Here is a 27,498-nt window from a genome sequence, read left to right as displayed (position 1 = left end):
AACAATTATTTAAGTTCATAACTAATCCTGATGGTAATTGAAGTGAAACTGTGCCGACGGTGATTGCATCAACCTTGGAACCATTTCCCACGCGCATCGTCACTTCATCTTTCGCCAGCCTTCGTTTATTCCGTAGTTCCTGTTTCGAGTTGCAAATATGAGCAAGAAAACCGGTATCAAATACCCACGCACTACTACGAGAGTTGGTTAAGTACACATCAATAACATGTATATCGAATATACCTATTTTTTCCTTGGCCGCCTTCTTATGAGCCAGATACTTGGGGCAGTTGCGCTTCTAGTGAGCGAGTCCCTTGCAATAATAACACTCTGTTTCAGGCTTAGGTCCAACCTTGGGTTTCTTTGTCGGATTGGCAACAGGTTTGCCACTCTTCTTGGAGTTACCCTTCTTGCCTTTGTCGTTTCTCTTGAAACTAGTGGTCTTATTGACCATCAACACTTGATACTCTTTTCGGAGTTCTGACTCTGCGACTTTCAGCATCGCGAATAGCTCGCCGGTTGACTTGTTCATCCCTTTTATGTTATAGTTCAACACAAAGCTCTTGTAGCTTGGTGGCAGTGATTGAAGAATTCTGTCAGTAATAGCCTCTTGCGGGAGTTCAATCCCCAGCTCAGCTAGACGGTTTGAGTACCCAGACATTTTGAGCACATGTTGACTGACAGACGAATTCTCCTCCATCTTGCAAGCATAGAATTTATCGGAGGTCTCATACCTCTCGATCCGGGAGTTCTTCTGAAAGATAAACTTCAACTCCTGGAACATATCATATGCTCCATGATGCTCAAAGCGACATTGAAGTCCCGGCTCTAAGCCATACAAGACTACACATCAACTATGCGATTCATGCTCGACCTTTCGGTCTCATGTGTTCCGTGGCCATGTCTACACATGCTAGGCTCGTCAAGTTTAACCCGAGTGTTCCGCGCGTGCAACTGTTTTGCACCCGTTGTATGTGAACGTTGAGTCTATCACACCTGGTCATCACGTGGTGTCTCGAAACGACGAACTGTAGCAATGGTGCACAGTCGGGGAGAACACAATTTCATCTTGAAATTTTAGTGAGAGATCACCTTATAATGCTATCGTCGTTCTAAGCAAAATAAGGTGCATAAAAGGATTAACATCACATGCAATTCATAAGTGACATGATATGGCCATCATCTTGTGCTTCTTGATCTCCATCACTAAAGCACCGGCATGATTTTCTTGTCACCGGCGCCACACCATGATCTCCATCAACGTGTCGCCATCGAGGTTGTCGTGTTATCTATGCTATTACTACTAAAGCTACGTCCTAGCAATATAGTAAACGCATCTGGAAACACAAACGTTAGTTTAAAGACAATCCTATGGCTCCTGTCGGTTTCCGTAGCATCGACGTGCAAGTCGATATTAACTATTACAACATGATCATCTCATACATCCAATATATCACATCACGTCATTGGCCATATCAAATCACAAGCATACCCTGCAAAAACAAGTTAGACGTCCTCTAATTTGTTGTTGCATGTTTTATATGGCTGCTATGGGTATCTAGTATGATCGCATCTTACTTACGCAAAAACCACAATGGAGATGTGCTAATTGCTATTTAACCTCTCCAAGGACCGCCTTGGTCAAAACCAATTCAACTAAAGTTGAAGAAACCAACACCCGCGTGTCATCTTTATGCAACGAGGTTGCATGTCAATCGATGAAACCAGTCTCTCGTAAGCATACGAGTTATGTCGGTCCGGGCCGCTTCAATCCAACAATACCGCCGAATGGAGAAAAGACTAAGGAGGGAAGAAAATCGAACATCATCGTCCACAAAACCTTTTGTGTTCTACTCGAGATAACATCTACGCATGAACCTAGCTCATGATGCCACTGTTGGGGAACGTTGCATGGGAACCAAAAAAATTCCTACGCACACGAAGACCTATCATGGTGATGTCCATCTACGAGTGGAGATTTGGATCTACGTACCCTTGTAGATCGCATAGCAGGAAGCGTTAAGAAACACGGTTGATGTAGTGGAACGTCTTCACGTCCCTCGAACCATCCCACAAACCGTCCGGCGATCCATCCCACGATCCGTTCCGATCTAGCGCCGAGCAAACAGCACCTCCGCGTTCAGCACACGTACAACTCGACGATGATCTCGGCCTTCTTGATCCAGCAAGCAAGACAGAGAAGTAGATGAGTTCTCTAGCAGCGTGGCGGTGCTCCGGTGGTGGTGATGATCTACTCCTGCACGGCTCTGCCCGAGCTCCGCAGAAATCCGATCTAGACGTGAAATTGTGTTGTTTAGGCTAGAGTTGCACGTGGCAAAGTTGTGTCTCAAAAAGCCCTAAACCACCACTATATATAGGAGGGAGGGGAGGGGCTAGCCTCGAGGCACAAGGCCTCAAGGGTGCGCCGGCCGCCAGGGAGGAGGAGGACTCCTCCAATTCGGTTTGGGAAGGAGGAGTCCTCCTCTTCCTTCCCACCTCCCTCTTTCCCTTTTCTTTTTCTTTTCTTTTGGTATTTTCTTATGTGGAGCCATGGGCTCCTTGGGCTGACTCCACCATCCCTCTAAGACTTGTTGCGCCACCCTAGGGCCTTGGGCTCACTCCCGGGTGGGTGGGCCCCTCCCGGTGAACTCCCGGTACACTCTCGGAATTGCCCGAAACTTTCCGGTGACCAAATGAAACCATCCTATATATCAATCTTCGTTTCCGGACCATTCCGGAAACCCTCGTGACGTCTGTGATCTCATCCAGGACTACGAACAACATTTAGTAACCACACATATAACTCAACTATACTAAAACATCATCGAACCTTAAGTGTGCAGACCCTGCGGGTTCAAGAACTATGTAGACATGCCCCGAGGCACTCCTCGGTCAATATCCAATAGCGGGACCTAGATGCCCATATTGGATCCTACATATTCTCCGAAGATCTTATCGGTTGAACCTCAGTGTCAAGGATTCATATAATCTTGTATGTCATTCCCTTTGTCCTTCGGTATGTTACTTTCCCGAGATTCGATCATCGGTATCCGCATACCTATTTCAATCTCGTTACCAGCAAGTCTCTTTACTCGTTCCGTAATAAAAGATCCCGTGACTTACACTTAGTCACATTGCTTGCAAGGCTTGTGTGTGATGTTGTATTACCGAGTGGGCCCCGAGATACCTCTCCGTCACACAGAGTGAAAAATCCAAGTCTTTATCCATACTAACTCAACGGACACCTTCGGAGATACCTGTAGGGCACCTTTATAGTCACCCAGTTACGTTGCGACGTTTGATGCACACAAGGTATTCCTCCGGTGCCAGTGAGTTATATGATCTCATGGTCATAGGAACAAATACTTGACACGCAGAAAACAATAGCAATAAAACGACACGATCAATATGCTACGTTCATAGTTTGGGTCTAGTCCATCACATGATTCTCCTAATGATGTGATCGAGTTATCAACTGACAACACTTGCATATAGTCAGAAAAACTTGACTATCATTGATCAACTGGCTAGCCAACTAGAGGCTTGCTAGGGACATTGTTTTGTCTATGTATCCACACATGTATCTATGTTTTCATTCAATACAATTATAGCATGGATAATAAACGATTATCTTTAAACATGAAATATAATAATAACTATTTATCATTGCCTCTAGGGCATATTTCCAACATAAATGTGTCGTAAAGGAGCTATAGACCCGTGGTAGAAGGTGAAGAGGCGGCAGCACACTAGAGATTGGGGATTTTTGAGGGGGGGCTCCTCGTCCAATGGCGGTCGTACAGGTCGAGCTCCCCCGGCGGCGGCTTCTAGCAGTGTGTACCTCGGGTGCCCTTGAGGCCTTGATCGGGAATCCTCCTCCGTCTACCATCATCCTGGTAGAGCTCATCCTCCCGCTCGCGTCTTGCTGGTGCCTAGGCCTTGGCGAGATGAACAACGAGCGCAACATGGACGATGAAAAGAAGAAGAGGATGCCGTGAGCGAGGAGCCATCGACGAGCACATCTGCCGAACTATCCCTCCTCATCGCTCGCCTATCCATCTAGGTCAACCTCTCCTCTATCATCCCACGTCGACACCAGTCGAGGCGACGACAGCGGCTGCGCGAGGAATAAGAGCATCTCCAGTCGCGCCCCCAACAGGCTTTTTAACCGTTGGCGTTAAAAATGTCGCTCAGTCGCCTTTCTAGTTTCTTAGTTTTCACCTAATTTGATCAAAAAATGTGCCGGCGATCACAAGGAAAACCTAGGGAGATGGGAGGCACCAGAGGCTAATATTGTCGGCATGCACATGTTGGCCATCTGCCATCGTCTTTCTCTCTCCTCTCTCCTTCGTTTCCCTTCCTGGCCCATACACGTGCTCCCCTCCACACACACCCATCCTCTCTCTCTTTTCCTTCACGCGCACACAAACACGGCTCCTGTGGGACGCAACGAGTGGAAAATGTGTCCCCTCCCCCATCAAAATTTTTGCCGGTAGCCCCCAAGCGGTAAACAAATGCCTCTTGGGGACCAAACAACTGGAGATGCTTTAAAAGTGAGAAGGGAAAGGAAGCCGTGGCTAGGTTTTCGCAAAAGGGAACATCCCACCTCACCGGACGTACCCAAGACACCAATGGATAGGCCCAGCGATTATAAAAAGGAAGAGGCGTAGCCAAGTGCAGCCAACGATCGTGAAAGAAATGTTGCATGAGTCAACCCACCCCACGTTCCCATGTTCTATCTCTTGACGCCCACGATAGCATGGATCCACCCCTTTGCTCACTGAAGATAGAGGCGATGCAAACTCTAACAGTGGGCCCGCGAATGAAGAAGTCCCACATGTCATCCACTCAAGCTTGAAACCATAACATGCACGAGAAACGATGCCCAGAATTTTGATAGCAACATTGAAAGTACTCACCATGGTAGATCGTGTGAACCAAATCGCTCGCGCGACGCAAACACGCTAGAATGGTGGGTAGCCTAGCTTCTTTTATAGGAGAAATATAATACATTTAATATATGGATAAATGGTATTTAAGGCCTAATTTTAGATTATATGCGGGTATATAGGTACACGAGTATGAGTTATACTAAACCAAACACGTACCCACTATGTCCGATGTGTTTCAAATTTTTCCATTCATGTATACCTGAGTAATTTTTTGACCCATACCCTTACCCTAATAGGGTTTTTACCCGCTAGGTATGTGGTTAATGGGTACCCATTGCCATCCCTAGGAGCATAGACCACCACACACTAGCTGTCTCACCCTACCACCACCGGCCCGGAGCCACACCCTGCAGCAGCTTCACTGTGTTGCAAAATCGGCCCTCCTAGTACAAGATTTGACCCGCCCAATAGGTCAGAGTCGCTGACTGTCGTGGTTTTGTCACATCAGATGTCCTCGTGAGAGAACTTAGGTGTGAGGCCATCGCAACTATGTGGCGGCTTGAGAGGGGTTGGTCGGAATCGAGAGACGCGAGTTTACCCAGGTTCGGCCCCTCCGATGGAGGTAAAAGCCTACGTCCTGCTTGTGTTTCATTCATGAAGATCTTGATTACAAGGATGTAGAATCGCTACCTCTAATCTCGAGGGTGTCTAATCTGTCTATCTCTAATGACTTGTCTCGTCATCGTTTTTCCTTGTCCCTCTTGGGGTGCCCTGCCCCTCCTTATATAAGTTGAAGGGGAAGGCTTACATAGAGTCCTACTATGACTTTGACTAGATTCTCTTGAATCCTTATCCGGGTCTTGATTCCCTTGTGAGGGAACATTTCCTCTTCTTGGGCCTCCTCTAATGAGCCATCCTTCAAGCCTCTTCATGAGCCGCATTACGTTGACTTGCACACTAGGCCTTGTCATCTTGGTTAACTCGGTAAATGAGGTGACACAGTGAGCCGCTGAAAGGACGTGGATGTCGCCTAGAGGGGGGGGTGAATAGGCGCTTTAAAATAATTAAGGTTTAGGCTTGAACAAATGCGGAATAAAACTAACGTTTAATATGTCAAGCACAAAACCTACAAACAACTAGGCTCACCTATGTGCACCAACAACTTATGCTAAGAAAGATAAAAAACTAAGTGATAGCAAGATATATTACAATAAACAATATGTCTATCACAAAGTAAAGTGCATAAGTAAAGGGTTCGGGTAAGAGATAACCGAGGCACGGGGAGACGATGATGTATCCCGAAGTTCACACCCTTGCGGATGCTAATCTCCGTTAGAGCGGTGTGGAGGCACAATGCTCCCCAAGATGCCACTAAGGCCACCGTAATCTCCTCACGCCCTCGCACAATGCAAGATGCCGTGATTCCACTAAGGGACCCTTGAGGGCGGTCACCGAACCCGTACAAATGGCAAACCTTGGGGGCGGTCACCGAACCCGTACACGTGGCAACCCTTGGGGGCGGTTACCGGTACCCGTACAAATTGCTCGGGGCTATCTCCACAACCTAATTGGAGACCCCGACGCTTGCCCGGAGCTTCACACCACAATGATTGAGCTCCGAGACACCACCAAGCTTCTAGGACGCCAAAGCATCCGCGAAGAACAATATCTAGGGTACTAAGTACCAAAGGTAATAAGCTTCTCAAACTTCACTTCCACGTATCACCATGGAGAACTCAAACCGATGCAACTAATGCAATGGCAAGAACACACGAAGTGGTCAAGTCCCTCACACTCAAATCCCTCCACAACAACGAAAGCTATGGAGAAATATGAGAGGAAGAACAAGGAGCTCACAAAGAACTCCAAGATCAAGATCCAAGGGGTTCCCCTCACATAGAGGAGAAAGTGATTGGTGGAGATGTGGATCTAGATCTCCTCTCTCTTCTCCCTCAAGAACAAGAAAGAATCATTGGAGGGATTGAGAGTAAGCAAGATCTAAGAATGTCAACAATGGAGGTAGAACAAGAGCTCAACGGATGAATAAGGCCAAGGGGGAAGAAGACCCCCTTTATATAGTGGGGGAAGGAATCAGACCGTTACCCCCACTTACAGCCCGAGCCCAGCGGTACTACCGCTGGCACTCCAGCGGTACTACCGCTGACCAGGGACGGTACTACCACTAGCTGCAGCGGTACTACCGCTGGCACTCCAGCGGTACTACCGCTCGTCCCAGCGGTACTACCGCTGGGCCCCTGGTAGTGCCAAGGCACTACCACCGCCAAGAAAGTCTTCGCAAAAAGGTCCGTCCACGAACAACCGCTAGGCAGGCGGTACTAAGCTCCTGGAGCGGTACTACCGCTGACCAGTGGCGGTAGTACCGCCAGCCAGCGGTACTACCGCTAGGTCCAGCGGTACTACCGCTCGCCACTGAAACAGCCATAACTTTCGCATACGAGCTCCGAATCGATCAAACCCAAGCTTGTTGGATTCAGGACGACAAGAGCTATCCAAACAGCGGCTGGAAATCTTAAGACCATGCAGATATGAAAATGCCAATGATATAGAGATGTGAGATCTCTATGAATGAAGAACCGGCAAAAACTCCAACATCGAAAACATCATAGTAGATGCCTATGGACTCCGTTTTCGATGAACTCGAGCTTGTCACGAAGATGACCATAAGCTCTAAAACTCACAAAGAGAAACACCAAACAAGAACCAAGAAGTATGATGCAAGGATGCAAATGGTTTGAGCTCTCAACGAACGATACGATCAAGCTACTCACTTGAGAGCCCCCCTTGATAGTACAGCAATCTATCCTAACCAGAAAACCTATCAAGGGCAAACCTATACCTTGCACCTCGTCCTCTTGAGCTAGATGATGATGATCTTGGCTTCCTCAAGATGGACCACCTTTCTTGATTGCGTTGTCTTGATTAAGACTAGTTGATTGCTCCCCCATACTCACTATGGGTGAGCCACTCTTCAGCATATCTTCACAAGTCCATTGCCACCACAATGGACGGCAAGCTTCAAGCATGCTATCTTCGTGCTGATCCACTTGAACTTGCACATCGAAATCTTGATGACGATCACAACTTGACGTCATACTCCATGGGTTGTATGAGATCTTCCCTTTGACGCAAGCCCATGGAAACACACCTAACCCCCACATAGAACTCTCACGAAGACCATGGGTTAGTACACAAACACGTAATGGACAATGCTTACCATACCATGGGATCACTTGATCCCTCTCGGTACATCTTGTACGCTTTGTGTGTTGATCATCTTGATTTACTCTTTGTCTGAGATCTTGATCAACCATTTGTCTCTATGACCATTCTTTGGATAATACCTTGAATACCATCTTGGTCATCATATAAACTCCTTGAACCCAACAGATGGACTTCAAGAAGTGCCTATGGACAAATCCTATAAATGTAACTTAAGGCAACCATTAGTCCATAGGAATTGTCATCAATTACCAAAACCACATATGGAGATATATGCTCTAACAATCTCCCCCATTTTGGTAATTGATGACAACTACTTCAAGAGAGTTTATATAAGGAAATAAGCATAACCAACCGCACACATACAAAGCAATAATGCATGCGTGCAAGATGTAAATGCTTACGCAATAAAAGCAAACCCCTCTAAACATATCCAAAGTAAGCTCTCTAAACTTCTCCCCCATTGGCATCGATTGCCAAAATGGACGAAAAGTTTAGAAAGCCAATATATTTGGTGGTCCTCCAAAAAGTGTGTACTTCTCAGCAAATGAGTGCAAAGAAATACACAAATACAATGATAAGTAGTTGGAGGAAAACAAACTATATTGAGGACCCAAAGATTGCAAATAAAAGAATCATATGCCACAAGGACATACCAAAACAGAGGCAAGCAATCAAAAGATACCGGATGGAACAAACAATGATATGGTCCTTCGAACCACATGAATAAAAGATATTATGATAAAAGCAACGGAGTGTTTTATCAAAACTAGAGAAGCTCCCCATGATTTGTGCACTAATAGGAGATTTTTGTATATGATACAAGTGCACAAAATAGGATCGTTGCTCCCCCAAAATTAATAAAAACACACAACGGGTGCAAGAAGAAAGATGAGACAATAAGCAAATCTCTTGCACAAAACAAGTGGTTGAGCAACATGTAAAAGAAGCAACTGAAGATTAGGCTCAACCAAAATAATGTGTGTGAGTCATGGCAAGGCACTTGAGAAGGCTAAGATAAGGATGAACATTACTCATCAACATAGTCTTGATGAAATGAGACACAAAGTGCAAGACATATCATTCCCACACACACATACTAGAAAATGGGTTCACAAGCTTACTAATAAACAAAATAAGAACCAACGCTTGTGACAACCCATGGTGAAGATAGGAAATAAGAACCTTGTCAAGAGAGGAGGGATACCAATCGAAATGGCAAAACCCTCATCAAGACAGGCATGAGGAAAAATAATCTTCACGGCCAAAGAGTGCATCAATATGTAGGAAAATAAAATACGCATTCAAGACAAATCCTTTCACGAAGCCACCAAAAACTGAAAAATGAAATGCAACGGTGGACGTAAAAGAAAAGAGGATATCAATTAGAGATGTAACTTCTCTCATGTGTAAAAGATTCTAAGTAGAAGACAATCATGATGATATATATCCACAAAGAAGAATGCACACACGAAATGGTTACAAGAAGGAACAAACTAGATATCCAAAAGGAAGTCATAAATATATCAATAAGATCTTTTGCTTGGAAGCATAGCACATGGCCTAATATTTTCTTATTGTACAATATGAACTTCCAACATACGAACATCAAAGACATCCCAACTAGTAATAAGACATCATCGTTAGGATGCTTTGAGAAAGGAAACAAGTACTACAAGAACGAATCAAGAGATTCATGTCATGATGCACCTTGCAAAGAAAAGACAGGGGCCTTTGCAAGAAAAGAATGCATGAACTAGATACTTGTTACCGAGACAACATTGGATTGATGTAGTAGATAGTTGTTCTTTGATCATCCTAACTTGGCTCCAATAATCACATGGTCTCAACACCTTCCTTATAGGTGAGCCGAGCATCCAATGCATCTCCAATTGTTCCTGGAACAACAAAACAAACAAAATGGTGCCCAAACTCATTGGGACCAAAGAGTTAGAAAACCAACAATACATAGGACAAACTCCACATACATATGTGCATATAGATATGAATTTGAATTTCATGCACACGTTAGCCATTTTATGACAAGGTGGAGTTTCCCCTATATATTGGGTCAAAGAAAGAAAGCATGCCAAAGGAAATACATATAGTAAATATGCATGCTCAAGGCTTTCAAGAATCCAATCAACATATAGTTGATAAGATACCAAAAGACAAGGTATCAAGTGATAATAAGATAGCAAATGAAAAACTATCACTTGAGGGATATCAATTAAAATATACAACAAGGAATGAGATATCCATTGACACATGCCAAATAAAAAGGAAACAAGATACCAATTGAAGGAAAACAGACACGAGGTATCTAGTTTCCAAAAGAGAGCTAGGTTCCAACAAACGAAACCCTCGACAAATTTTCATGATGGCACAAAGCATCATAAAGAGCAAGACTTGCCTCCCATCAACATACACTTGATGGGGATCAAAAGATTTTATGATGGGCGAATAAAGAGAGTGTTTTAAAGAAAATAGGATAGCTCCCCCAAGGGTTGTGCATTATATAGAATTTGCATTTAAAAACAAAATGCACAAGATGGGATCATCACTTTCTTTATATCTATAAAAACACTAGACAAGTTAAAATAGATCCACAAGAGGCAAGGAAGACAAACGAAACACAAAATCCAATGTAAAGACGATTAGCAATTCCTACCACATGATGGGAATACCAATTGTCAAGGACAAGAAGTATTTTGGAAATGATACTCATTGGTAGATCGCAAATATATCCAAGATCATATTTACCCATAAAACGCAAGCAAATGACACTTGTAGAGCAAACATGCCACCTAGGAACAAGATAATTTACAATATCAACATTAAGTGGCAATACCTCAAATGTACACATTCTCTAGGCTTGTAATATGCACATAGCATATTACTCCCCCATAATGTGATAACCCAACAATATTAACAAGTGGCAAATGAAAAACCAACAAGAGATAATTAATGGACCATTTAGAATTTGAATTTCTCATGAGTAAGACATACCACATAGAAACAAGATAATCTTGAAATATCAATACTAAGTGGTATTCCCCATGTATACACATTTATATGATCGTGAGGTGTGAAAAGCACATCACTCCCCCATAATGAAATAATCCATTAATCTCTCACAAGAGCCAATCAAAGATACAAACAAGATGCAATAAGGCTCAATAGAAGACTCACATGAACATGATATGCAAACCAACATACACATATTCGCTTACTCAAGATAAGCAAGCTGGAAGCACAACATATACAAACACATGCAAGGTACAAAACCACAACATGCAAAAGGGGCAAGCAACTAACAATGTAAATAGTTTAAGTACAAGTTACCGTAAGGAGGCACATTGGATATAAGATAGAAACTCGATAATCCAAATGACTTGGCTTGAGATAATATGAATGATGAAGACCCCTTAATTCTTCATTATGTATCCAAGTCTCTAATGTCCTCCAGATTCACCTATTGATCAAGTTTGAGCTTGTTGGTCCCCAACCACGTTGGGTCCTAAGAGGTTAGTCACAATAGGCTTGGCAACCCAAATGGTACTTTTCTTGACACCACTTTGAGTACCAACGAACTTGGCAAACACATTGCCAACCTTATCCTTCCCAAGAGAATAGATATCATCAATAATGATTGGTTTGGATAAATTACCTCTCGTGCAAGAAGAAGCGAAGTAACCCTTCTGACGACATAAGTAGCAACATCTACCCTTTAATTTCTTCCCTATTGATTTCTCAACATGAGGAGTGTTGGATTGGGTCTTCTTGGGAAGGGGCCTTTCTTCAACTTGTAGTTGAGTATGTGAGTGCACTTGTGGCCTCTTCCCTTGTTGCTTGTGACTTTGGGGCTTCTTCTTTAGTGGGCAAGATCTAACATGGTGCCCTTCAATTTTGCACTTGAAGCAAATAATCTTGGCCAAATTCTTGACTTGTTCTTCGCCCTTCTTCTTGAAGCTTTTGGACTTCTTCTTCTTGTTGGAGTTGAATCCAAGTCCATTTTTATCATTCGGGGATTTTTGTCCACACAAGACATTGTTGAGTGTGGACATCCCTTCATGACTCTTTTCCAAGTCTTTCTTCAAGGAAGTGACTTGGGCCTTGAGCTCTTTGATTTCCTCTACATGGTTAGTATCAACACAAGTACTAGAGGAAGTATAAGCTTCATTGTTAGAGCAACAAGTCATGGAGAATAATTCATCACAAGATGTAGCAACATTATGAGTAGATGAATTACAAGGACTAGCACATGGCAATATAGCTTTTTGACTAGAAGTAGTGCTAATGTCCACATGAGGCTCACTCGATGTTACCTTGGTAGTAATAGCCTCATGAGCTAATTTTAGCACATTATGGGATGCTAGAAGATCATCATGAGAGCTTGTGACCATTACATGACTTTCTTCCAATTTCCCATAATTGCTAGATAGCAACTCTAGTTGAGCCCTTAGCTCAACATTCTCCTTTAAAATGGATGCTTCACAAGAAGTATAGTTAGTAGCACAAGCATCATCATTAGCAATAAGAGGAGAAGGCACCTTGGCAAGCTCTTTAGCATATGAAGCTTCAAGTTGAGCATGAGACTCGGTGAGTTCGATGAGCGAGCTCTTAATAGCCCTTGAGCCATTTCCGAGGTGCTCATAGTCCTCAAGGAGTTTAGCATGAGCAACTTGAAGCTTATCATTTTTAGTTCTAAAATCATTAGCCACCTCGAGATCTCTACCATAGGATCCCTTTAATCTAGATAATTCTAGAGCAAAGGTTTCCTCAAGAGATTCCTTGGTGGTTTGTTCATTATCAAGAGCTTGAGATAGCTCTGCGATCTCATTAGCGTAATCACGCTCATGACCTTGCATTGTCTCAATGGTGGCCTCATGCTCCTCAAGATGAGCTTCCAACTCCTCAATGTATTTCTTGCCCTCAGTGGCAATAGACATGATTTCCAAGAAGTTGGAACGAGCAAGTTTATTCTTATAAAGAGATTTAAAAATCATTTCACCCTTAATTTTTAAGGATGCAATATTATCACTCTCTTTATCATTATCCTCATCCCCATTATCATCAACATCATCATCATGAGATATATTGGAATTCAAAGTAGGAGATACCTTTGAAGCCTTAGCCATAAGGCAAAAGTGAGTCACAATAGATGATGATGTAGGATCCCTTGAAGCATCATTCAAGGCCACATCTTGTTCCATGGAGTGATGAATTTCCTCTACATTGTTAGCACAACAACTCGAGGAAATATATACATTTTTATCATGGCAACAAGATATAGGAGGCATATCATCATGAGATTTAGACACACAGTTTTTATATGATATGCATGGACTAGCAACACAAGCATGTGAAACATTTAGAGTGCTCGAAGTGTTAACGCCCAAAGATGAAGCATTGCAATAATATAGTGATGAAGGATCATCAACAATAAACCCACTTTTATTATTGCAATGGTCACCACTACTCACCATATCATTACCTTGTGGCAATCCACATGTAGGTGAAGTAGATGAAGTTGAGAAGACCACACGACCGGAGGTGGAGGGAGAACAGTCATCCATGCAACTCTTGGACACACCATATTTATCTTGAAGCTTTGTCCACAACTCATGAGCATCCCGGAATGGCATGAGTTGAAATATAACTACATTGCTCAAAGCATCAAAAGGCACATTAGAAGCTTGAGCATTGAGATAAGAGTTTTTCTCATCCTCTAAAGATATATTTTGGGAATCCTTTGGAGGAGAAAAACCCATATCTACAATTCGCTCTAAATTTGGGTCCAAGACCGAAAGTGATTAAGCATGCGAATTACCCAAACATTAAAATTTGTGCCATCAAAACTAAGAGTGTCAGTGAATCCTAAACCCCTAGTTGACATCCTTACTCTCTAGGTGGTTAAACCTAATAAAGAGAGACCTTGCTCTGATACCAATTGAAAGGACGTGGATGTCGCCTAGAGGGGGGGTGAATAGGCGCTTTAAAATAATTAAGGTTTAGGCTTGAACAAATGCGGAATAAAACTAACGTTTAATATGTCAAGCACAAAACCTACAAACAACTAGGCTCACCTATGTGCACCAACAACTTATGCTAAGAAAGATAAACAACTAAGTGATAGCAAGATATATTACAATAAACAATATGTCTATCACAAAGTAAAGTGCATAAGTAAAGGGTTCGGGTAAGAGATAACCGAGGCACGGGGAGACGATGATGTATCACGAAGTTCACACCCTTGCGGATGCTAATCTCCGTTAGAGCGGTGTGGAGGCACAATGCTCCCCAAGATGCCACTAAGGCCACCGTAATCTCCTCACGCCCTCGCACAATGCAAGATGCCGTGATTCCACTAAGGGACCCTTGAGGGCGGTCACCGAACCCGTACAAATGGCAAACCTTGGGGGCGGTCACCGAACCCGTACACGTGGTAACCCTTGGGGGCGGTTACCGGTACCCGTACAAATTGCTCGGGGCTATCTCCACAACCTAATTGGATACCCCGACGCTTGCCCGGAGCTTCACACCACAATGATTGAGCTCCGAGACACCACCAAACTTCTAGGACGCCAACGCATCCGCGAAGAACAATATCTAGGGTACTAAGTGCCAAAGGTAATAAGCTTCTCAAACTTCACTTCCACGTATCACCGTGGAGAACTCAAACCGATGCAACTAATGCAATGGCAAGAACACACGAAGTGGTCAAGTCCCTCACACTCAAATACCTCCACAACAACGAAAGCTATGGAGAAATATGAGAGGAAGAACAAGGAGCTCACAAAGAACTCCAAGATCAAGATCCAAGGGGTTCCCCTCACATAGAGGAGAAAGTGATTGGTGGAGATGTGGATCTAGATCTCCTCTCTCTTCTCCCTCAAGAACAAGCAAGAATCATTGGAGGGATTGAGAGTAAGCAAGATCTAAGAATGTCAACAATGGAGGTAGAACAAGAGCTCAACGGATGAATAAGGCCAAGGGGGAAGAAGACCCCCTTTATATAGTGGGGGAAGGAATCAGACCGTTACCCCCACTTACAGCCCGAGCCCAGCGGTACTACCGCTGGCTGCAGCGGTACTACCGCTGGCACTCCAGCGGTACTACCGCTGACCAGGGACGGTACTACCACTGGTTGCAGCGGTACTACCGCTGGCACTCCAGCGGTACTACCGCTCGTCCCAGCGGTACTACCGCTGGGCCCCTCGTAGTGCAAAGGCACTACCACCGCCAAGAAAGTCTTCGCAAAAAGGTCCGTCCACGAACAACCGCTAGGCAGGCGGTACTAAGCTCCTGGAGCGGTACTACTGCTGACCAGTGGCGGTAGTACCGCCAGCCAGCGGTACTACCGCTAGGTCCAGCGGTACTACCGCTCGCCACTGAAACAGCCATAACTTTCGCATACGAGCTCCGAATCGAGCAAACCCAAGCTTGTTGGATTCAGGACGACAAGAGCTATCCAAACAGCGGCTGGAAATCTTAAGACCATGCAGATATGAAAATGCCAATGATATAGAGATGTGAGATCTCTATGAATGAAGAACCGACAAAAACTCCAACATCGAAAACATCATAGTAGATGCATATGGACTCCGTTTTCGATGAACTCGAGCTTGTCACGAAGATGACCATAAGCTCTAAAACTCACAAAGAGAAACACCAAACAAGAACCAAGAAGTATGATGCAAGGATGCAAATGGTTTGAGCTCTCAACGAACGATACGATCAAGCTACTCACTTGAGAGCCCCCCTTGATAGTACAACAATCTATCCTAACCAGAAAACCTATCAAGGGCAAACCTATACCTTGCACCTCGTCCTCTTGAGCTAGATGATGATGATCTTGGCTTCCTCAAGATGGACCACCTTTCTTGATTGCGTTGGCTTGATTAAGACTAGTTGATTGCGCCCCCATACTCACTATGGGTGAGCCACTCTTCAGCATATCTTCACAAGTCCATTGCCACCACAATGGACGGCAAGCTTCAAGCATGCTATCTTCGTGCTGATCCACTTGAACTTGCACATCGCAATCTTGATGACGATCACAACTTGACGTCATACTCCATGGGTTGTATGAGATCTTCCCTTTGACGCAAACCCATGGAAACACACCTAACCCCCACATAGAACTCTCACGAAGACCATGGGTTAGTACACAAACACGTAATGGACAATGCTTACCATACCATGGGATCACTTGATCCCTCTCGGTACATCTTGTACACTTTGTGTGTTGATCATCTTGATTTACTCTTTGTCTGAGATCTTGATCAACCATTTGTCTCTATGACCATTCTTTGGATAATACCTTGAATACCATCTTGGTCATCATATAAACTCCTTGAACCCAACAGATGGACTTCAAGAAGTGCCTATGGACAAATCCTATAAATGTAACTTAAGGCAACCATTAGTCCATAGGAATTGTCATCAATTACCAAAACCACATATGAAGATATATGCTCTAACAACCGCCTAAATGTGGGTCGGGTCATTCATCCTGGCCGGGTCAAACCGTGGGGTTATATCCCCAACACTGACCGACCACGAGGCCACCATGAGTGCCACACTACATCAAGGTCGCATGCACCACCGGGTTGGACTATGGGGAGATGTGATATTTAGTGCATCCCGACGCTCCTCTAAAGTCCGTCGCCCAAATGGACTAGAAGACGCCACAAGAGGGTGCCCCATCACCGCCGACTGTTGCGTGGCTAGAGGGGAGGAGAAGGTAGACAATGGCGCTAGGGTATGGTGGAGTGCCCGAGCCACCTAGGACGAGGCAACATGGACATTTTTTTCTCTTCACCTTTTCCCCTTCCTTCTGCAGGTACTCCCCTTCTCATGCTCACTATGTTGTTTTCTTCAAGGGCGTACTATGTGTCGACCTCATCAAAGAGGACAATAAGTGGGATGGTAGGGACGCTCTGGAGCACGACGACTCTGAGATCAAAGGTTCCTACCTTCATACGTCATCGACGACTCCTACAACACGACAACATTTGAGGCTGCCCGATCCCGCATTTGGTTTCCCGATGCTTCTTCACTCCTAAGGAGCCTTGCCAAGCCTACCATGCCCCCCTTCCAGCATAGTCTTCGAGGAAACCAGGGCATGGCGAGCGCTAACGGCGCAGAGGGAGCGCGCCAACCGTGTTAACTCGTCCCGCCAACGCACCCACTCCTCAACCCGTCGCACCCAATCTATCTAGTCGCTACATCTATGTAAAAACGACAAACTTTGCCCATGTTGGTTATCTAAATCTCCTTGTATATATTGAGTTGGTGCAAATGAAAAAAACAATATTCATGGAGGCTACATATGGGAGTTTGTGCGCATGGCCTCCAATTTTTTTTAAAAAAATGTTAACGCCCACACGTGTGGCACGAAGCAACATGATCCAAACGCCTCCATTATCATCCATTTTGCCACGTCAAAACAGATGACATGAGCGGAAATCTTTTTGGTTTTCGGTTAAAAAATATTTTATCTCCTAACTAAAAATCTCAATTAAAATCCGCTTTCACCATTAAATCCATCTCGACGAGATCTTCAAAACTAGATCCCATGTTGATGTGTTTCGATAAAAAAAATGGTCAAAAGTTGCCATGATGTTTATACACTAGTTGCCATAGTGTTTACACTAAAGTTGTTATGACATGTTCTATTTATTTTTTTTCTTCTAGATTTAAAGCTACCGTTATATTTTCAACTACTTTTTACGACAATTATTAATTGACCATGGCAATTTTTAGTAATTAACCACGGCAAATTTAATGCATGGATCATGGCAATTTTTAGTAATCCATCATGGCAAATAGTTTATAGATCATGGCAATTTTAGTATTTTGACCATGACAATTCCAGTACTTTGACCATGGAAATTATTTTTTGTATGAACCATGGCGAATTAAAGTAATTCATCCATGTGAGTGTATGCTCATATGTATGAGCGCTTGCGTTTGTACTGTATTAAAAAAGTAATTCACCATGAAAAATTAGTTTATGGTTCATGACAAGTCTAGTTTTTTAATTCCCCGTTTTATAATATATCAAAATTTACTTTTAAAGGTAGAAGAAAAAATAGCTCAAACATATCATGGCAACTTCGGTGTAAATACCATGAAAATTCATGTGCAATAGACATGGTAACTTTTAACCCCAAAAAAGTCATCGAAACATATTAATATGAGATGTAGTTTCGAAGATCTCGATGCGATGGATTTAATAGTGAAAATTGAACTTCAATCGGATTTTTCATTTAAAATATAAAACATTTTAAAAACTGGAAATCCAAAAAGATTCTCACATGCATGCATGTGATGATGTGACTGCAATCTGTGTGTTATAAGCGTGTGGACGGATGTTGCTCCCACCACACATATGAGCGTTATCAGCGTCCAAAATTTTAAAGCATCCTAAAAACATTTTACAGGATGTGAATGGGCAACTCTGTAAGAATTGATCTTAGACCATCAAAGTGACTTTTTGATAGCGAGAGTGGATTTTGAGAACATGGGTGCATTGGAGGACTTTATTTTAAATAGTTCAAACATTACATGTAAAATTTCAAAAAATAATCCAAAAATAATTCTACATGCTCATATGGATGGAGATTACACGTGTGTAAAGTTTGGAGATGAAATAAGTAAACATGTGAGCTATACAAAAATGACAAAATTGCGATTTCTAAATACTTTCTTCGTACCTAAATAATTGTAGTTGGAGAGAACTAGTTTAGTTTTCTCCAACTACAATTATTTAGATACGTAGGGAGTAGTGAATAGTACATACGCTGTTCACCTTTTTAAAATCATGATTTTGTCATTTTTTGTAACTCGCATGGTTAATTATTTCATCGTTAGAATTTGCACACGTGTAACCTACATTCATATGAACATGTGAAATTATTTTTGAAATTTTCTGGAACTTCAAAATTCATTTTGACATATTCAAAATACAAGGCTCCAATGCACCCGCCCATCAAAGTGACTTTTTGATAGCGACTACGTCTATCGTTGTAACAGAAGCCGTGTTACTGCTTGCTCGGTTGGCGTGTCCATGCACACCATGGCGGCCCTTGTTCCTAAGAAAAACGCACACTATGGCGGCCCTTGTTCCTAAGAAAAGCCTCATACGTTCAATTAACATCTGCATTCGGGGCTACCATCAAGAACGGTCAGCAGGCTGTAAAGATTAAAGTATTATTTTTTTGTTGAGTTGGTTAAGAGAGAAGAGAGAAGGAAAGTGGGTTACAGATTAACAGTCGGCTGTAACACGGGCTCAAAAAACATTATAAGGATGTAAAATGAGTCATGTATTAATAAAATAGTACTTCTTAGCAACTTGTTACTACACGCGTTAACTATTAGGTCAACTATATATGACATGACAACTCCTTATAGCCAGCGGTTGGCTATACTATTAACCATGCTATGAGATAGCAGATAAACCGTAATTGATCAAGAAAAGGCAACAATTTGGAGCACTCAAAGTGCCATCTTATTGATTTATTCCGAAATTGCATTTCCAATCGATGTTCTGTGCACTGCCACTGTAACACACATGCTCCCAAGATACCATTGTTACAACAACATTCGATAGAAAATTTCCAATAAACGAAAGGTTTCACACGGTATGTTAGGCTGGTCCATCTCAGATTACTGCATTCTGACCTCCACACCAGCATCTACCAGATGCTCTTTCACTGCTAGAATGGGAACCTGCAACAAAGCAAAAGTTCGAGGTGTCAAATTCAAACCAAATAAGAGACGACATTTTTAACCCATCAAGAAAGCCTACACTGCGCTGATAGACAGAACAATCACAAGCACAAGAAAAGGTATATCTGTTGGAATAAATCGGTCATCGGCAGGATTCAAGATTAACAAGAATTTTTAAGATATTGTGCATAAAAATTACTAAGACCTCATGGCCTTTGTGGACTATATAATGTATTAACAGTGGTTAACTAATGGATAATCATGTACTTTACTAGGAAAAGATGGAAAGATTAGTGTAAAAGAAATGGTATTTGCTGTGCACTATGACATAGCATTTCAATGAAATGCAGTGATTGATAGTCATAATACCTCTTTCCGATGGAAAATTCCAGCCGCAAGGGCAGCAGAAGCATTTGTTTTCTCAAAGACTTCAGAAAAATGTTCCACGGCACCAGCACCACTGCTTGCAATGACAGGAATTGTCACAGCATCCGACACCATTTTGATCAAATCTATATCAAATCCACCACCCTGACCTGCAAGATAGAATAGCATAATGCATTCAGCATGGCTTTATAGAACACTATAAAACATGCAACAAATTCGTAAGGTACATTCGATATAAGAAAATTACATGCTAGGAGTTATTTGTTTCACGCCATATTTACATAGTAAATTAACAAACTGTAATCCAAAACAGGTAATCTTCTTGTGCTTAACTCAACTAAACAATGTTACCATATTGATGAAGATGTTGACTTGTATACTTCAGATTTTATGAGGAATAATACAGTGAAATCATCATTCCAGATTGGCAAACCACAAAGTTTCCAACAATCATGTGTCATTTGTTTGAACTACCTAAAGTGCCCAATCACGAATGAAACCACAAAGCAAACATCCAAAACAGAAAATCAGGATTACAAAAAGAAGAAACATATAGCAAATTATATGCAACTATACGTACTCTAATTAAACTACCATAAAACTACAGTTTGAAATGTTTTTGTCAAATGGCATGCCCTTCACTTCTCTGATCCTACCACAGAAACTACACTGTAATGTATACCCATTCCAATTGAGGGACTTTGACTAACCGGATCGACCTATAAACGAAGCATGGACCAGATGCATCAGCATATGACCTGATGCCTTGCATTTATAAGGTGGGGTGGAGGATCCCAAGGCCTTTAGCCCCCCTCGGTGCTGCATATCAGGAGGACAACAGTCCACCATTTTATTTGGCCAACGTCGCAGCCTCAGGACAGGCAGAAATTACAATGTGTATTTTAGAGGTGCACCCACTTTTTTAAGAGCATTCCAATTGAGTAGAACAGGGGCATGTCAGAAAAGAAAAGAATCTTCTGACTGGTGCACCCAGTTGTTAAGAGCTTTCAAAGAATATTTCAAATTGTGTGTTTTGATTTAAAATGGTACCTTCTGAAAGTTTGCTAAAAGCATAAGCAGCTACATCAAAACTACTAAAAACAAAACTAGAAGATTCTTCATATTGCTTCAGAGGCTTGAACAAGAAATTAAGAAGTTCCACCCAGCTTATCGTACCTAAGCTTTGTGTACTGGCAAATTAAAACTATTTAGCATACCATCACAATCAATGCAGTTGAGTAGTATTTCTCCGGCGCCCAATTCTTCCACAGCTTTTGCTAGTTCATATGCTCCTATAGGTCGGCTATCACGCCCACCACTTACCTGGAACAGAAATAAATCAACACTTGTACTGGTACAAAGAAGAGAAAAGACACCACATTATAGCATGCAAAAGTAGACACACAAAAACTCTACTAGAAAAGACCCAGTATCTTAATTAATACTCCCTCCGTCCGGAATTACTTGTCGCCTAAATGGATGTATCTAGCACTTAGTAACTCGGGAAGGAGGTAGTGCAAGATATGAACACATCGCAAACATACGCTTGTACAAGGGAGCCCCAGTTTTTCAACAATCTGGAGCAAACCATTTGCATAAGCACTCGCATGAGTAGTAAACTAAATCTCTGTGTAATGACACCACACGTGCATGAATGGCATATCACGGGAGTGATAAATCAGAACAGTAAAAGCAGAAGAAAGGGCTTACTGTGCACTGGTACCATGCATATTCTTCTCCTAATGGACCTGAAGAAAGTACGGGAATGTGAGAACATTTAAAATGGAAATTTGTACAGGGAATATATGCAGGCATACCTTTACTGGACACTTTTACAGTTCTAAATTGCACCTCATCTGGACTTTTGACATACACTCTCCGAGGATCAATACTTACAACTACAGCCTGAGATAGAAAAAGCTTTGTTACAATGAGTGATTTAGAGGTCATCTAAATGTTCTACAGAACAACTGAGAAAACAGGTCCTTCATCTGAAATGGTGATAAACAAACTGCATCAGTTGCAAACCAGAATTCGTTAATTGAAAACATGGATATAATTATTACTGGAGCTAAGTTCGAGGGTCCCAGTTATTGACCACAGAGAAGACCCAAATGTGCCTATAAAACCTCGTCGATATATAAATGGAAATGAGTAAGGAAAAACAATCATGCCCAGGCAAATAATTCTTTTATGTTGTTACTTGGAAAAGTGACAATAGAGGAATGATAACAAAAGAATTTCGCGTTACTTTTCAATGTAATTGTAACACCCCAGATTTCTACTCTGCCTTGCGGTGCTACCACTCTACTCTAAATATCTCAAAGTACAGGAAATACCCATAATTTAGAGTATTTCCTGTACTTTGTGGTATAGTAGTGTGGTAGCAACCACAAGGTAGAGTGGAAATCTGGGGTGTTGGCAGTAACGAAAATGTGGAGTATTGCATGCATCATTTTTAAGTAGGATCAGGAAAGATAGCTGGAGTATGATTTTCGTTGGAATAGCTCCTTACAACATTTCGATATGTTGTACCTGGTCAAACGCCACACAAGCCTTGATTATGATTTATTGAATTTTTGTTTGAAGAATATGGCATGCTAATATGAATACCAGATGCGATTTCAGATTATAGTTGGTAATAAACTACTAGAAACACAAAAGCGAGTTGTGAAGATAAATAAAAAAGTAAACCTGATTTCCATATACTCTAGAAATTTGCTCCAAGCTGCTTTTCCCTGTCTTTACCTGATACACAGGAAAAATTATGCTATGGGAAATTAGCTGAATATTGCAGGGAAAATAAGATACATACACCAGTCTGTAAATAGGCTTCAGCAGCAAAAACAGCATCACTTCCAATTGAAATCTTGTCAGCACCAGACCTGAAATATTCTGATGCTACTTCCAAGCTTGAATAGTATCTGAAAAGAGATAAATTGACATAATTATTCTGCCATAATTATTTTCTTGGTATTGACTAGTACAAAATATCACCAGAGAAAACATGTGGGAGGGATATTGCGGTTGGGAAGGACAACATAAAAATATTAAACATGGAGAGTACCAGGTAGGCCCTGGTAAAAGGGAATTTTTTTCGGGAAAACGCAAAGGCTTGCGTTTCTTTTCATTGAAAAGGGAGAGAATATGTACAGTACATGCCTTCGAGAAGGAGGCTACAGGGGCTCAAAAGAAAGAAAAGAAAAGGAAAAGGAAAGAAAGGCCTGCACAAGACTAGTGCACATCCCAGGTAGGCGGCACAATCGTCCCAAGGCCGGTGGCTCCAGCCCGAACCCAAAGGGAGGCTTCCTCTCTGATCTTTGCCGAAAGCACGGCAGTGGAGGGCCGTTCGCCGTCGAACACACATGAGTTGCGGTGCTTCCAAAGCATCCATGCTGTGAGGAGGGTTGCCGTGGCGAGGCCCTTGCGCATAGCTTTAGGCGTGTCCAGCTTGGTTTGCATCCACCAGTCGTTTAGGGAGGCCTCTTGGTCTGGCGGCCGGCATGTCGAACGCAGTCAGGAGAGCGTGTCATGCCACACCTGCCGTGAGAAGGGGCAGGTGACTAGCAAGTGGCGCATCGTTTCATGCTCTTGGTCGCAAAGGACACAGCGTGGATGGTGTTGAAGGCCGCGGCGGCGCAGACGGTCCGCTGTCCAGCACCTGTCTAGATTGGCAAGCCATTGGAAGAACTTGACGCGGGGTGGCGCCCAGCTTTTCCAGGTCAGCTTCCATGCATCGCAGCTAGTGGAGCCCTGGAAGGTGACGAGGTACACACTGCGCGCAGAGTAGCAGCCATTTGAAGTCCACCTCCAGATTAGCTGGTCCGGTCCCTCGGTGAGGACAAAGCCTTCGGTTTCGCGCCACAGCAGCAAGTATTGGCCTATTTCATGGATGCCTAGGTGGCCGTGGATGTCTCTAGCCCAGGTGTGGTTGAGGGAATAAGATAGTAGACTGTCTGACACCCCTCAGAGATTGGAACACAAGGAAATATATACCAAAAATCAGGCCTATTAAGAAAAAAATCAGGGAATTTGTACATTTTCAGTACAGAATATCTCATCAAGTCAATGGGAATAATATATTGTTCATCCGTGCTGGGACCAACATTTACTCACAAAGATAACGGCCCGGCGCATGATGGTCTCAACCATGTTGAGCATACCATGCTGACCTTCACATGATGACCTCCATTCTAATTGAATCGTGCAAGAAAGAAAACACATGTATAGCAGTAGCAGCATTGGCTCAAAACTGGAGAGGAACTAACCTTCCACTTTCATCTGTGAAGTCTCTTATACCACCACCAACTGTAAGTGGCACAAAAACTTTTTCAGATGCGCAGCGTAGTACCTACCAATTGTACGAACCTGTCACTTCACCATATAAAGGCAAGTAATGGAAATACTTGATAGTTATAACTTATAAAACTCAAACAAACCTCTAGCATTGGCAAATCACCCAATGGAAAGGCACGGAAACCAGTTATATTCAAGAAGCTGACCTAAAAGGGGATTTGTATTCACGGTATCAGATCATATGTGCAATGCAAAATATACATGTATGTAAACATTACATACAAAAATACCTCATCAGCCCCATCTATGTAGTATTGACTTGCTAATTCCACTGGCTTGCCAAGGTTTCTTACCTATTGGAATAAAAGGATATTCCAGTATACAATGATTATGTTTAGGTAGAACAATAAAGATGTTTAAACAATTTTTTGATTGTACAGATACATCAGAAACTATCCCCAAATGGACAACTAAGAACTAGCTCTAATGTGTAGAAAATTGATATCCCAGGGTCGACGAATAAAGTTTGGTACCTCTTTGCTACTACTATGATCTCTTACATCATACTGGTCACCTTTTGTTACTACAAGATCCCCATTATCATTTGACCGAACATCAAGGCAGGCTATCACCTGCAAAATAGGAGATAAGAAGTATGATGTCAATGAAAACTGGTGTTCGAGATGGCAATGGAAAATGTGATGGACACTGGAACATTTGGCAATAAAAAGCTTACTCTCTTTGCAAGTTTTGATGCTTTTCTACGAGCTGGGGCCTGCATTGCAAACGAAAGTGTGGATTTTATGTTGAGGAAAAGGGATAAAAGGAAGTGCAAACAATAAAGCCAGACATGATGATTACCTTTGCCCCTGAAGAGTGGGGACTGAGAAAATTTTCAAAAATGTTAAGTCCAGTAGCTGCTCAAAACAAAAGAACATGGTAAAAATACGCTTAGAAATTATGAATATTATACAGTACCCTGTACACTTTACAAGCCTTGGCGATTCAGGCAAGGCAAGCTACCGGAAATCAATAACTTATAATATTATATCTACTCCCTCTGTACCACAAATATTTGTTTAGTTCTCCCCAACAACAAGTATTTAGGAACAGAGGGAGTACATTATAAGTTTATAACATATATCATGAATATGTATCTCTGGAATATCATGTATATTCATGAATAGACTACATATTTTTACCTCCGCTCTTCTCTGGATGAAATTGAACTGCCTGAATGTTGCCCATCGAGATAGATGATATGAAACTCTCACCGTAGTTACATGTTGACGAAATCCAGTCTTTGTTCGCATCTGACTAAGCATGCAGAAATGAAGAAACAACTCAAATTTGAGTCCACGGTAAGAGGAAGCATCTAAATGGAGTTGCTCCTTACAGGTAGAGCGTGATAGGAGTGAACGAAGTACACATGCTGGCCATCAGCTCCTTGCAGCAGCTGCGTGTCCTTGGTGATCTGGAGGGCGTTCCATCCAATGTGAGGCACTATGAGACCCTCGGAAGAGTCGAATCGCCTGACAACTCCAGGTATCACACCAAGGCCGCTTACTACAGTAGCGAATGCACTATCAGCTCCTGCTCAACAACATGTTCCCAAGCAAGCAGAGTGCTAGTACAAAGCCTTACCAGGGCCATTCTCCTCGCTGGAATCGAATAGCAACTGAAGGCCGAGGCAGATACCCAGGAAGGGGCGGTCCATGCGGATGTACTCACGAAGCGCGTCGGCCATGCCTGTACGGTTGAGAACGTCCATAGCGGAACCGAAAGCTCCGACTCCGGGGAATACGAGGCGGTCGGCGGCGAGGATGTCCTCGGGACTCCGCACGTCGCGGATGTTGAAGCCGAGGTGGCGGATTGCGTTGCGCACGCTGCGGACGTTGCCCGCGCCGTAGTCCAGCAAAGTCACGGCTGCGGCCACCGACCGACCGGCGAAACAAAGCAAACGCAGCCGTGAAGCCATGGATAGGATGGGACGAATTCTGGAAGGGAAAGGGGGTGGGGATGGTCAGAGTGGCGCTTACTGTTGGCGTCGCCGGATGCGCGCACGGAAAGGGAGGCGGGTCTGCGCCGCTGATTCGTACGCTTCGAACGGCCGACGGAGCAGGGGAGGGCGTGGTTGGCGGCACCGGTGGCCATTGCTCCCTGCGACGGCGGCGGCGGCGGCATTGGTCTCTTTCGGTTGTTGGCTCTCCCGACTCTCAGAAGTCACAGTCACACGGACAATTGGGCAAATGCAAATTTCAATCAACTGAAGCCCAAATAAGCCCAATTGCATTTTAATGCCTTGCTCTTTTATTTATTTCAAAATTCAAAAGGCCTCGTTGCCCTAGAAAAACTTCGAAAGGTCTTGCGTCGATTATAATAAGAAAAAAAGGGGCAGAACGAAATAGGGAAATATTCTTCAATAATTTGACAAAAATTATTGTTTACAAAAGATATTTTTTGTCAATAAAATCAGCACAATAGATCAATAATTTTTAGTAAGCTCGAGCAACATAGACCCTTCAATAAAAATAGGAAAACGTTCCGATTCAGCCGACTGATAAGTCGATCCCGTAAGGTACCTCCTATGTCATCCAATCTCTTGATCGTGCGGGTGCCGACACATCTCGCTTTGTGCAAGTTTCGCCACACACGCAACCTTATCTGCTCCAGCCATCGTCTTCCTCCAAACGTCTTCTTTTTTCCTCAAATGGATTTCTTCCTCGGCGAAGCAAGCGCTGTTGTTGCATCCTCGCCGTGGCCGCAGCCGCTGTTGTTGCATCCTCACCATTGCCACATCCGTTGTTATTGTGACGGGCTTCTCCCTCAACTCTCGCTGCATTGGAGCTTCATCACGCCACCGGTGCTGCATCGGAGCTTGGCCATGCTGCCGCGGCTGCAATGAAGCGTTGCCTAGAGATGCAATGGAGCGCCATTGGTGCTT

The 27,498-nt window shown here is 43.1% G+C and overlaps 1 protein-coding gene across 1 annotated transcript; it reads right to left on the bottom strand.

Annotated features, from left to right (window-relative positions):
* Positions 1–19,627: 19,627 nt before the first annotated feature.
* LOC123449115 (imidazole glycerol phosphate synthase hisHF, chloroplastic) lies at positions 19,628–26,780 on the bottom strand. Its single transcript, XM_045126206.1, has 17 exons — positions 26,594–26,780; positions 26,199–26,480; positions 25,951–26,120; positions 25,757–25,871; positions 25,416–25,471; positions 25,291–25,329; positions 25,088–25,186; positions 24,845–24,907; positions 24,698–24,760; positions 24,527–24,609; positions 23,074–23,182; positions 22,953–23,006; positions 22,076–22,163; positions 21,969–22,006; positions 21,476–21,581; positions 20,241–20,407; positions 19,628–19,871 (listed from the first exon to the last, which is right to left on the bottom strand). The coding sequence occupies exons 1-17, from the start codon at positions 26,736–26,738 to the stop codon at positions 19,809–19,811; spliced, it is 1,740 nt and encodes a 579-aa protein (XP_044982141.1). The 5' UTR covers positions 26,739–26,780; the 3' UTR covers positions 19,628–19,808.
* Between the last annotated feature and the right edge of the window lie 718 nt (positions 26,781–27,498).

This window comes from Hordeum vulgare, chromosome 4H, assembly GCF_904849725.1.
Source record: "Hordeum vulgare subsp. vulgare chromosome 4H, MorexV3_pseudomolecules_assembly, whole genome shotgun sequence".
NCBI lineage: Eukaryota > Viridiplantae > Streptophyta > Magnoliopsida > Poales > Poaceae > Hordeum > Hordeum vulgare.
The sequence above is the reverse complement of the archived record's forward strand: the minus strand, read 5'-3'. Positions and strand labels throughout refer to the sequence as shown.

Bases quoted from the DNA above. Each gene is read 5' to 3' on its own strand.
- LOC123449115 (XM_045126206.1), bottom strand. From the start codon at position 26,738: ATGCCGCCGCCGCCGCCGTCGCAGGGAGCAATGGCCACCGGTGCCGCC. The intron at 26,481-26,593 runs GTAAGCGCCACT...CGGTGGCCGCAG, and splicing joins CGCATCCGGCGACGCCAACA to CCGTGACTTTGCTGGACTAC. The intron at 24,761-24,844 runs GTATTTTTGTAT...ATCCCCTTTTAG, and splicing joins ACATAGATGGGGCTGATGAG to GTCAGCTTCTTGAATATAAC.